This window comes from Rhodofomes roseus (genome assembly GCF_022264815.1).
Source record: "Rhodofomes roseus strain CIRM-BRFM 1785 chromosome Unknown C8Q71scaffold_4, whole genome shotgun sequence".
Classification (NCBI taxonomy): Eukaryota; Fungi; Basidiomycota; class Agaricomycetes; order Polyporales; family Fomitopsidaceae; genus Rhodofomes; species Rhodofomes roseus.
Genome location: NW_025952960.1, coordinates 441,561 through 453,973, shown reverse-complemented (window position 1 = coordinate 453,973; position 12,413 = coordinate 441,561). Strand labels below are relative to the sequence as shown.

General features: G+C 56.6%; 4 protein-coding genes across 4 annotated transcripts; 3 read left to right on the top strand and 1 right to left on the bottom strand.

Moving 5' to 3' along the window:
* Positions 1-486: 486 nt before the first annotated feature.
* C8Q71DRAFT_740715 (uncharacterized protein) lies at positions 487-1,190 on the top strand (the record flags this gene model as incomplete). Its single annotated transcript, XM_047922771.1, has 4 exons — positions 487-581; positions 658-807; positions 844-1,057; positions 1,103-1,190. Coding segments are annotated over 3 exons (459 nt in total), but the record flags the coding sequence as incomplete, so codon positions are not given.
* A 2,475-nt stretch (positions 1,191-3,665) lies between these two features.
* C8Q71DRAFT_721175 (uncharacterized protein) lies at positions 3,666-6,334 on the top strand (the record flags this gene model as incomplete). The annotated part of the gene is made up of 11 exons (XM_047921415.1): positions 3,666-3,858; positions 3,919-4,140; positions 4,195-4,278; positions 4,460-4,749; positions 4,811-5,077; positions 5,105-5,164; positions 5,214-5,456; positions 5,489-5,674; positions 5,731-5,819; positions 5,872-5,958; positions 6,007-6,334. 11 exons carry the CDS (start codon positions 3,666-3,668, stop codon positions 6,332-6,334), a joined length of 2,049 nt encoding a protein of 682 aa, XP_047782136.1.
* A 2,648-nt stretch (positions 6,335-8,982) lies between these two features.
* On the top strand, positions 8,983-10,214 carry C8Q71DRAFT_846032 (uncharacterized protein; the record flags this gene model as incomplete). The annotated part of the gene is made up of 2 exons (XM_047926623.1): positions 8,983-9,068; positions 9,122-10,214. 2 exons carry the CDS (start codon positions 8,983-8,985, stop codon positions 9,969-9,971), a joined length of 936 nt encoding a protein of 311 aa, XP_047782135.1. The 3' UTR covers positions 9,972-10,214.
* Positions 10,215-11,314: 1,100 nt separating this feature from the next.
* C8Q71DRAFT_418986 (uncharacterized protein) lies at positions 11,315-12,036 on the bottom strand. Its single transcript, XM_047918435.1, has one exon. The coding sequence runs from the start codon at positions 11,832-11,834 to the stop codon at positions 11,397-11,399; it is 438 nt and encodes a 145-aa protein (XP_047782134.1). The 5' UTR covers positions 11,835-12,036; the 3' UTR covers positions 11,315-11,396.
* Between the last annotated feature and the right edge of the window lie 377 nt (positions 12,037-12,413).

Here is a 12,413-nt window from a genome sequence, read left to right as displayed (position 1 = left end):
CATTCGCAACATTCTCGCGAAATCCTAGGTATGATAGGAATCGGTTCTGTATACCAAGTAATATTGGTGTCATTGATGTTATTCACTGTGTCAGGCACCAGGTTCACATAATGAACGATAATAAACATGACATTCCGACACACGGATATAATGGTACCAATATACATCGCAGAAGCTATGGGGGCTTTGGTAGTGATTTAAGTAGAACACGGCGCCCGGTACATTCTTCTAAGATGTTATCGCTCGTCCAATGTACCGGAGGCTTACCCGGCGCGGGCCCGGTCAGGTACCCGCCCAGCGTGTACAGTCATCTGCGGGTCCTCGCGGGCTGGCGCGGGTGCGGATATTGGCGACGTGTCGAGCGGGTGAGGAGAGTGGACGGCGGGCAAGCGTGCGAGGACGCGGGCGATCGCGCAGGCAAGCAGGGAATGGGCATGCGTGCGCCGTGCGGGCGAATGTCAGCGACTCGGAAGAGTGAGTGGGTAGACGGATGAGCGGACGGCCACCGGTCGCTGTGCGTATCCTGGGTGCGTGCGGCCTGTGCTGCGCGCGTGGCGTCCACTCGTCGGCCGACGTTGTGGGTGTGGCATTTGCCCTGCCCACTGCTGGTCGTCGTGTACGTCGCCTGTGCGGGAAGGTTGACCGGTTGCCTGCCAGTCCACTCACCTGCTGTCCTACCCTCCTACTCACCTGCCTGCACGCTCTCGGCCTCGCCCCCACCCGTACCTGCCATTCGCTCGCTCCCGACCTTGCGCGCGTGGTGTCCGCTCGCCGGCCGTGCTTGCATGCTGGGCATTTGCCGCGCCCGTCTGTGGTTGCCGTGCGTGTCGACTGCGCGGGCAGCTCGATCGCTTGGGTGCGACTTTGCTTGCCTTTGCGGCGTGAACGGGCGGCGGGCAGGCGTGCCGCGTGCACGCCGGGTGTGCGAATGCGCAAGTGGGCGGTCGAGAGGAGAGGGCGGGTGGGTATGTGTGCGCCTGCGTGCAGGCGGGCGAGGGGCGTGGTGCACGACCACGACGAGGCCGTCAGTACACATGGGCACTGGTCCTATCTATAGCCCTTCGTCAACGAGCTCGCAGAGAGACACTACATACATACTCACCTTTGGTGAGCCCGGCTCAGAGAGATGTTGACGACGAGACAACAGCAGTTGCCTAAGTCGTGAACGCGTGAACGCCCGAGTCTCGACTTGTCCGGAGGAGAGCACGTGCCACCATGCCACCGCCACGTCAGGCGCTCCCACCTTGGTCCTCTGAGTCCTACCTCGACGACCACTCTCCGCTGTCTGCCGTCTCCTGCCCGCTCACCGGCATCACTTGTCCATGTCTCGCCCACGACAATAACTTGTTACTGCACTTGATCGGCCAACATCCCAGCCACTTCCCTGGCAGTTCGAGCCCCACAGTCCGGCAGCCACCGCGCAGCCTCTACTATGCAACTGAGTTCCGTGCACCGCCCTCCCTCGCACGACTCGTGCGTGCACGTCGAACGCACCCGCCACCTTCTGCCGCCTCCCAACCTTCCGGCGCATCAGCGCGCTCGCGCCCCACCAGCCGACGTGCCTCGAACCAGCAGCCACCTGCAGAACAGAGTCAGCAGCGCTGCGCGCCGGGAGCCGTGGCCCGGCCACTCGCTTGCTGGTCCACCTGGCAACTGGTCCACTCACTCATTCACCGCACCCACTGACGCACCCGCTTGCCCACCCGCGAACCCGCTTACCCGCGCTTACCCGCGCGTGACCCGTACCCGCTGCGGCGGGTCCGTACCCGCGCGGGTAAGGGTACGAGTCGAGCCAGATATACCCATGGGTATACCCGTGCTCTGCACTACTCAGGATCAAAATTTCGCGGCCTGGGCGACACGCAAACCGGTCGCGCGGCTCGGGACTTGCACGACGCGCGCACAGGTCCAGTGCCGAGCATCAAGGACGCGCCGAGCGCAGGGCAAGGAGGAACGGCGCAGGGCGTGAGTGACGCGCAGCGAGGAGGTGGAGAGGAGAGCACGAAGAGAGAGCAGGAGGAAGGGTGCGGGGCGGACTGGAAGACCAAGCACCGAGGCTCGAGGTTGGAAGGTACGTCCTCGTCGGACGCACCTCCCTCACCGCCGCCGCTACCAGTTAGCTCGCAAGCACCCGCGTTGTCCCTCGTTCCTCGCCGCCGCCGTCCTCCCACCCACCTCACTGCCACCTCCACCAGCACCCGCCAGTGCCGCCGCCCACAAGCCCACGCTCGCCACCGCCCACAAGCCCACGCCCGCCACCGCCTGCCAGCACACACCTGCCGCCGCCGCCGCCTCATGCTGCCGCCTCGCAAACGATGCAAAAGTGAGTGACATCGCATGCGGGTGAGCTAGCTAATGGGCGGTGGGGCAGGGGTCAGTGCGCTCGACGTCGCGTCTCAAATGCGAGCGATGCAGCATCAACCGCATCCGGCTGCTGGCCGGAGATACCGCCAGCGATGCCGCAAGAGTGTCGCGGGGTACTCTCCGAGGGATGGGGCGAGAGGGGAGAGGCTGAGCGCGGCTGAGAACGTGCACGTATGGTACGTCATCTCTCTCTTTCATCCTCACCACCGCGTTGCAAACACATTCAAAGATGCGGAGCGGACGTGCGGCCAAGCCGTCAAACTGCGCAGGCGACACGCACGGCGACCACGAGCGGGCAGGGCAACTGCCCCACACGCAACGATGGCCGGTGAATGGACGCCTCTCGTGGAAGGTTGAGCACGAGCGAACGGCGGCCAGTACAGTGGATGGGGCAAAGCCGACAGCAAGCAGGCCCGCGGTGAATATGAGACGGGAAATCAGGTAAGTGTCTGCATCTTGTAGCCGCCAGGCTCCCGCTGACGAGGATCACCGCACCCGCACCTGCGCCCACCGCCGTCCGCGGCCTACCTACTCGTTTACCCCCACACGATCACTCGCTGCACGACCACAATCACTCGCTGCCCCCGCACAATCACTCTGCACGACCACGATCGCTCTCTGCACGACCACAATTGCCTGCCCGCAACGCACACGCCCGCCCGCACGCACGCACGTACATACAGACAACTGTATGTATGTACACACGTCCACCTGCATCGTACTTACCAGCGCGATCGACGCCCGTGTCTAAGTATGCTCGCCCACCCATGCCCCTCGCCCCCGACTGGTACCCTTCACCAGTACCCGTACCCGCCGCAACCCACGAGACCTGCAGACAACCCGTACCCCCCCTCCCCCGGGCGTGCGGCGCATCCGGTGGCGTGGGAGCGAGCCGCCTCCGCGAGGCGGCTCGCTCCCACGCCACACGCTCTCGCCGGACGAGTGACTCAGCGTCGGCATGGACAGCGTTGTGGGTCCCCGAGTCTGAGGGGTGTTGAAGGAGTGCAACCCATTTGGGTGTCGACAAGCTAAGGCGAAAATGGGTGCAACGGGACCGAGAACTCTTGCCTACGACCGCACGATGAGAGATAGAAGCAGGATAGAATGTTGGTTTGACTCGGTACATGTCTTGTATGCTCTTAGAATGACATATTATATATTTGTCGGATTTGGCGCTTACTTCGGCGGTACATATTGAACCGTGGGTAATCCCGTGATTATCTCGACTGGTCTCCGTTTCATTTTGCGGTGAGTATCATCTCACCTTAACACTATTGCCCTGGTCAAATCGTACAACCCAAATGGACAGACATATGACCCGATCCGCTGCCTCAAAACAAGCAGAGAATCCTGCAGGCCAGCGAAGCACAGCCTTGAAGGGTACCAAGGACAAGCAGAAAGTGGTAAATACGGCTGCAACATCGTCCGCTGCAGCTAAGAAGAAAAGTCAGAAGGCTCAGGAGAAGCAGAGGGAGAAGGAGGAACGAACAGATAGTACGTGCCCTTGTCTACTCCGACACACACTAATCAACTTCACTTTGCTGTGTGTGTCAGAGATACGCAAGAGAAAATCAAAGATGATGGAGGAAGATGAAGCATCGCATGATGAAGAGGACATAAGGCCCCAGAAGAAGAAGAAGTCACGCTCGCGCAACGACAACGCACAGGAGGAGGACGAGCCTGCCAATGACACGGCGCAAGGCAACAAGGTAGCTGACATGGTGATGCAAGACCAGATGGCTGACAGCGAGGGCGAGCAGCCCAAGAAGCCACGGCGTATGTGATTCATATACATTGGCACATGAAACTCACAACACCACGCTGCTCTAGCTATGCCAAAGCGGAAGTACGGCCAACATGCAAAACCTGCGCCTACACTAGACGCGGACGAGGAGGACCTGGCACGAACATTGGGTAAGTCCTTTGGCCATCGTGCATACATCAAATTATGACCACCTGCTAGGCGGCGGACGAAAAGAACAGGACACTCGGGCTCCTCCGAGCAAGTCGGTCAACACCCCCTCACGAGCGACAGATGCGGCTGCAAGGGTTCGCACCCTGTTCCGTAATTTGCTCTTGGTGACATGACTCATAGTGACGTTCACGAAGAAGCAGGACAAGGGTAAGAATCGCGCCAACAACAACTCGGATGACGAGCGTAGCAAATCCCCGGCCGCCAGCGACGATAGTCGCAAGAATTCTGACAAGGCCAAGCGCACGGCTGCAGGCCCACATGACAAACCATCCGATGACTCAGATCAGGACGACAGCAGCAAGGATGATGATCAAGAGGAAGGAGAGGCGTATGAAGACGACAGAGATGAGGAGGATGAAGAGGAGACAGACCACGCAGAAGAGGGACAGAGCGATGACAATGGGATGATCGTCAGTGTCAATCATCTCTGCAATCATATTGAATGATGCAGACATCTCTCACACTTTACAGGTCTTGTCTGACTCCAGGCGCAAGGGCAAGGGTGCTCGTCCCAAGGCGTATCGCACCGGTGGGGCCAAGGGCGCGCGCCTCAGGGTGTCAGACTTGCCAACATGGCTTGTTCCACTTTTCCATGCAGCACAAGATGCGCTGCGCCTCCGCACCGCTCTGAAGTCCGCCTGGACGAAGGAGCCGTCAGTCGTCTCCAAGCGGCTGCCCAGCGTGGATGATCTCATCAAGGCGAGCGTTCAAGATGCATATGAGAAAGGCGACAAGAAGGTGCGGGATTCCTGGAGAATGTTGCAGGATCGGAAGGGCAAGGACAACAGCCAGAGAGAGCGTCATAGGCAGGACATGCACAAACTGGTAAGCAAACAGATCTTCTGATGCATTGGCATGAGCTGATATAGCGGAGATCGTGCGCGCGTTATCTCAAACTCGAAACGAGCTCAAGGGGAAGGCGTCCCAGGTGATCCAGAAGGCTTACGACCTGAGCCCTCACCTATACTCTCTTGATGACAGGAGGCCAATTGCGTTGTGGCTGATCGGCAAGGTCAGCGTGAAGATGGGCGATCGAACGGCTTTGCTTCCTCGTTTCATCTTCGGGGAGATAGAACACAACCTTGGGAAGGAACAGGGCTCGTCCGTGGAGAAGAGTGTGAGTACAATGCCTTAGCTATACTACGGAAGGAAGCACTGATCATGAATTACATCATGAGCAAGTACAACCGCTTGCTACCTTTCAGGCACCCGGCAATCCAAGAGCTGATCTACCTGTACTGGGGGCCCGCCAAACGTGAGGGTGCGTGCATCAAGGCGGCGATGGTAGACTTCAAGAAGGTGCCTCTGAACCTCATCGCACTAGTGTGCACCGCCGTAAGCCCTATTCCAATCCACGCACAAAACCAACTGACGTCATTGCACTTGTGTAGATAGAGGGAGCATTGGCTGACGTCGCCGCGCAGGTGGAAGAAGACAACGAAGTGAACCTGAAATTTGCGAACTCGGTCTACGCCAAGAAGTAAGTCTGCTTACCTTGTGGTATCTATACTAAATGTTGGGCGCAATTCAAGATGGGACAGCCTGATGAGTGCACTGGAGTACATGAATAACAAGCCATACCTTCAGGAGACGCAGTCACTAATCTGGTCGTATATAAGGTAACTTCTCGCAATCGATATGGCTTGGTTTGCTCACTAGGGACGTAGGTCGAAGATGCAAGGGGACGAGGATGGTGATATGGACGCTGTGGAGGAGAACCAGGAGGAGGAAGAAGACGGGGAACGTGTGGGCGGTGCGGCTATCGACCTCGACCAGCTGAACGTCACCTTGCCAGCCGTGGCATCAGGCAGCAAGGCAAAGACTCCTGCGGCGTCCAAGACTGCAGCTGGATCATCGAAGGATGCAGCGAACGCAGAGAGTGGACCGTCACATCCGTCGCGATCGAAGTCCGGCGCGAAGAAGGCCCAGGAGAGTTCGGGGGAGCAAACTTCCAGCAGCGAGCGTGAGGTCGATGAACTCGGCAATGAGTGGTAAGTCAGTCAGTGTCCAGTGGTTTCTTTGTATCTCACTGCGAGAGGTACATCACCAAGATGTCGTAGTTGTCCTGTCGCATCAAGGCCGTGAACATCATCAACTTTGTCTGTTTCGCGTGGCAGGAGCAGTAGAATCGGCCCATTTCCAAGGCGAGTGTTTCTATGCCCATACCACCTCTATCTACACTTACTCATACGACAATCCTGCAGCTACTATATCTATCATCCTCTGTACTACTACACATCAGACGTGCGTGCCTGCTACGTATCCCACTCCCCCTCTACTACTATTTGCCTGTCTCAGCCGTGGTCGTCATCCCGGCGCCGTCTGACCTCGAGTCTATGCCTATCTGTTGATCGTGCTATACCAGTAGTTATGTGTCTGTATATGTTGTACAACAACCCGCACTGCTAATATTTATGATGTGATCTGGTACATGTGCATAAGTGGACATCAGCAGACTTAATTCTGTACATAACTGTACTTCAGCACGCCCACTGAAGTACATATTGTAGGTGAAATAAGGGCAACTAAAGACCAAAATGACAACACAATTAAGACTGAATAAGACACAAGATGTCTTTATTGCGTACATTAGTGCTCTTATGCATAATATCAAAGACACAATAAGACGGGGACTTGTCTTAAGTGCCATGTTTTGGTCTTATGTAACATTTTACGTCTTTTGTGTCCTATACGCTCCTAAGATGTCTTGTAGATGACCTCTGATGAGACCTTATGTAGGCACGGTTTTTCCTGATGCGATAGTCGGTGTTTGCGCACACGTAGGGGCGACAATCTAAACAGCTGCCCGGGCCCCTAATGCGGAGCTCGAGGAGGAGTACTAGGTTCCTAGCAAGCAGCTAAAGCAAATCATGAGGCTGACCGTGATGAACCTATCCTTGAAAGGGAAGGTCATCAGATGAGTCAAATGTCGAACATAAAGGGAAAGGCGAAGACGGCGGATGTGCATGTGGGAGATGCCAAACAGACGTCAACGAATTCACCGGATATGCGTATAATAGTAGTAATTTTGAACTGTGGCCTTCCGGCCGACCTTAACCCGGTAGACTTGAAGGCTTGGGTGACCGCTTTTTTGATCAAATATATGCACTTTTTTGCGCGACCGAGGGGGTGGGGGGGTGGTACTCGGTCCTCGACCGCTTTTCGAAATAATAATAACCGGGGGTGGGGGGGTGGTAAGCCAGGATGGCGGATATTCCGGATATACTGGCATTGTGTACGAGAATTTACTTCCTGACGCCCCTTGGATGCATATGCATCTGATCGACGGTTGACGTTGAGCTTTAGATTCTGTATGCAGTATTATACACAGCCGTAGGCAAGTTCGGGAGAGATCGACCCTGGAGGAGGGCCCTCTTGACCGGTCACAGGAGCATCCATTCTGTTGCGGCCACATCGCTGTGATAAGTCCGGCGCAATGACTCCAGCAAATCTTTGTGGCGCTACGTTGCGCTTCTTCGACGGCGACCACTGAAGTACTGAGTACTGAGTACTGAGCACTGAGTACTGAGTACCGAGTGCTCAGCGACTCGGAGCAAGTTCAAACGATCGAGGATTCAAGGTTACTAGGCGCGATCACATGACTGAAATGAAACGCGTAAGTAACTTAACAGCCTCGATCATCGCCATCTTGAGGCCTCGTTTGAGTAAATACCTCACTGATTGTCGCAATAGCAAACTCGATGGCTCATTCCCAGCTCGTCTACGATGTATCATACCTGCTGGAGGTTGTGATCAAGTTGCGATACAAGCAAATGGATCCGTTCGCTGGCACAGGGGCACTACAGCTATCAACTTAGTACGCCCATTTCGCTCGTTCTGCCACCGTGAGGATGCATACCTTGTGCATGTCAGTCAGTAGTTCATGGGAGTGAAATCTGATGGAGGAGTTCCGATCGTACGGGCTTATACACAGCTTCTGGATCGTGCATGTCTCACACAAGACATTTGGCTATGCGTTGCGCCGCTACGCGCGCAGGCTTCGACTTCGCTTCGAAACTGTTGGTGGAGCTATTTACTAGTGCACGGACAAGGTGTTGTCGAACGGTATGGTAAGCAAAGTCATCATACATTCAATTTACTGACGTACGCTCATAAATCTCTACTTCAGCCGTGTCGGTTCATCGCGCTGAAAATGCCTTAGCCTTATGCACGCCTTGTCACCCATTGAGCTGCGTATTGACACCACAATGTTCCCAAGCTATCCCTGTTCTGCATGCGCGCGCATCATGATCCAATGAGTACGACTCATCTAGTAGTTGAAGGGATATCTGATGGCAAATATGAACTTGTTCGCGCTGATGTGCCTCCTCTTCTTCGCCAGCCTCGCGCGCCTTGGCTATGCACGGGACTGCAGCCCTCTGCAGCCTTCTGGCGTACGCAGGAGACGCCGGGCTTTGCATATAAAAGGGAAACCCTCGCCGCTCTTATTCCTCAGCTCACTTCTCTTTCTTGGGCTCAACTACACGGGCAGGTACTGGCTAGTAAGTATTCACCGCCCCACATATCTCCCGCCTTGTTACTGACCGCTTTACTTTGTAGCTTTGCTTGTTTCATTTCACGACTCTTCGATCTCGTTCTTTACGATCCACGCCGTTCATCACTACAGAAATCGACCATCCGTCATGCGCTTCGGAGCAGCTATCTCTTTGCTTTGCGCTGTCGCGTCGATGACGCCCCTTGCGTTCGCCGCCCCAGTTGCCGCAGACTCGTACGTACCTTTCGCCCATGTTCGCTCTCTCCGAAACTGACCTCTTTGTTTAGGACTGTTGGCTTCGAGGCCCGTGGCTTCGACGCTGAGGCCGCAGACCTCGTCGCTCGTTCCAACTTTGATGAGGCGACGAGCCTTCTCGCCCGGGCGGTCGCGGACGTGCTCAGTGCTCGAACTGACCGTCCTGGCCACCAAAACCCAGTGAAGCCCAAGAACGACAAGAAGCGCATGTACGAGGGGAAAAAACCCGTTCCTATTCCGAAGACTTCTCTCCCGAAGTTCAAGCCGAAGGGCACCCCAGACCAGTCGGCTCAACCCAAGCAGGGCTCGTCGCGTCCTCGCGCTCTCGAGGAGGTAGACGGTCTCTGGCAGCGGGAGTTCGACGACGAGCTCTGGGCCCGCACCGAACCCCCTCCTCACTACCAGAAGCACGACCCAATCAACGGCAAGAAGCCTAAGTACGTCCCGAAGGTGGCGAAGTACAGGCAGAATGATGAATCACTGCGCACGCCATCGGACCGTGACCGGCGCGTTGGGGGGGCTCAGCAGAGGCCCGCTGCGCAGAGCCAAGGCCAGTCGCGTCCTCGCGATCTCGAGGAGGTAGACGGTCTCTGGCAGCGGGAGTTCGACGACGAGCTCTGGGCCCGCACCGAACCCCCTCCTCACTACCAGAAGCACGACCCACTCAACGGCAAGAAGCCTAAGTACATCCCGAAGGTGGCGAAGTACAGGCAGAATGATGCATCAACGCGCGAGCCAACGGACCGGCGCGCTCGGTGGGCTGAGCAGCGTGTCGCTGCGCAGAGCCAAGGCCAGTCGCGTCCTCGCGATCTCGAGGAGGTAGACGGTCTCTGGCAGCGGGAGTTCAACGACGAGCTTTGGAGCCGCGAGTTCTACGATTAGCTTTGGGCGCGGGAGGCAAGCGGAAGGACTTGGAGGAGATGTGGGCGCGCGAGCTCGACGACGCGGCGATGTTCGACTTCGCTCGCGGCGACCGGTCAGACTTCCTGGAGTACGGAGAACGGGGCAGCACTTGGGACTGTCGATCGGCTGCTTTCTGATTTTGCTCCCATGGACATTGTATGGCATCCTTTGTAACTTTGACGTGGATATCTAGTAATGGGACTTGATGAGTTGTGGAACTTCGAAGTTGTGTGTCAGTTCGAGTCTTGGACCAGTCGACGTTTGAAGTCAGCTTTCGTGGCAGACCATGAAAGTCCTGTAAGTGCTCCGTACTCGTGAGCTTTAGGCATAACATATTGTACATCTGTGCTGAGACGGGGTTCACAGCGACGTTCACATGTAACAAGATTGGGTAGAGGGTCACTGTGCGAACGGCCCAGCTTTGTCATCTACCCTGCACCGTCACTCAGGCTGACGAGCACTATTAGTATGAGGCTAGGCAAACCTCGAGCTCAGTTAGACAGCCACTCTGAGAGCTGCCACCGACACTTCTGCACTCTTCTGCACTACATGATGACAAACGCACACGCAAGTTAGTAACGCATCCGCACGAAGGTTTGATCCAACGCGGACACTGGCACGCTGTGCTGATACAGTTTGACGTTGACATATACATTCAGTGGCGGATCGACGCTGGTACTTACTCAGCGGCGCAACGCTCGCGCTCGGATCCATAGGACACATCGGAGTCTTCAATGAAAGGAGTGCGGAGGGCACATCGACTCTCCGCGCTGTCACTACTGAATGTGCAATGGAGCTGTGAGCGGAGGCGAACAGAATCCAACTGCACGACGCTTTCGCCGTCACTTGACTGAATCACTGCAATGTAAGGGCGAAATTGACTGAAGCGTTACCCGCACCGCCCATGAACAGTTCTCTACGTTCCAATAGACTATACCGACTACGCAGATACTCGTCACAAGGTCAACTCGGGACCGCAGTGAATACATCCACTCACGAACGCCCGTCACTCCTCGTCCCCAGCGTTCCACACCTACCTACCCTGTCCTACATCCCGCATCCCATTTCCGTCCATCTACACCCCGTGCACGGCGTTCGCTGCGCTAGCACTGGATGGGAATACAGACATCCCGTCGAACACCCCGAGCACGCCGAGATCCAGAATGGTCCAGTGCAGACTCAGCTGGTTACTTACCTCCGACAGACATGTTCGGAGCGCCGATACCAGAAGCAGGATTGACTGCAGGGTGAGTACTTAGTGGGATCGCTGCCGCGCGGGACCGGCGAAGGCATACCGCGCTTCCGGGCCACGCTCCCTGCGCACGATGCAGCAGAGCGCCGTGCACTTTGCAGGAGCGTTATCGTAGACGCGCCTATCTGTGCCGGGAGAGGTAGAGGTGAACGTCAGGCGTCAAGCTCCAGGTGAGTCGAAGAGGTGTGGGCCGCTGGTGCGTACCTAATAGGCCAAAGGCCTACGTGATGCATGACGACGGCCGGACGCTTTGAGGGGTGGCTGCAGTCAAGGTTCCCTGAGTAGTGAACCGAGGGCACCTGGTAAGAGAGTTCAATGGATGATGAAAGGGTGGTTCCCCTCAAAGCAGTAGAAGCAGTAGTGGATGACCGGTGGACAAAGTGTCGACGAATACGAGTAGTTGCCGTACTTTCAACACCTATAATGAACCTGGCACCATGCTTCGCGGCAAATATGGGGTTCCGTGAGAAACGTGCACACAGCACGAGCCGGCAGGGTACGAACAAGGCATAAGGAAGCTCAGCACACAATGAAAGACCGATATGAGACCAAGCCGTCACTGCCGCTGATAAGGCCAACCACAAAGGCATTACATCTGTCCGATTGGGAGGCCGATGTTTCCGTTGCGCCTCACGGAGCGATCAAGGAGTCTGAGTCGGCTTTGGCAGATCGTTGCCTGCGCGAACTCGGGTGCGCATGCGGTGGGACGTACGCATTCGCGAATGCGTATCTCCTCTGGCTTCACATGGGCCTTGGCGCGGCAGAATGATCGGTCGGGATGGGTGCGTGGTGGTGACGTCCTCGATGAGTCGAGCGTTTGCGAGCAGGGGTCGTGGATCGGATTCTCTCGCCTTCGTAACGCGAGGCCAACGCCGGGTCGCCTGGCGGTCTTTCAGGCAATGGTAGACGGGAAGCCGTGCGCGAGCAGGAGGCTCATCAGGAGACCAGTGAGGGAGTCGCCATGAGTCAGGACGCGTTGGCAGAAGCCGTTGCCTAGTGTTTATTTGCCACCGCGTAAGATGAGTCATACCCAGGACGAGCAATAGCACTTGCCCATTGCGCGATCTGCGGCGACGAGTGCCCTCGAATGGCAGGAAGGCGGCGTCGAGGCTGCGAAGAATGGGGCAGGTGCTGCGAGTTGAAGAGTGATGATGGATGGCCCAGGGCTG

Coding starts and splice junctions, on each gene's coding strand:
- C8Q71DRAFT_418986 (XM_047918435.1), bottom strand. CDS start 11,834: ATGCCTTTGTGGTTGGCCTTATCAGCGGCAGTGACGGCTTGGTCTCAT.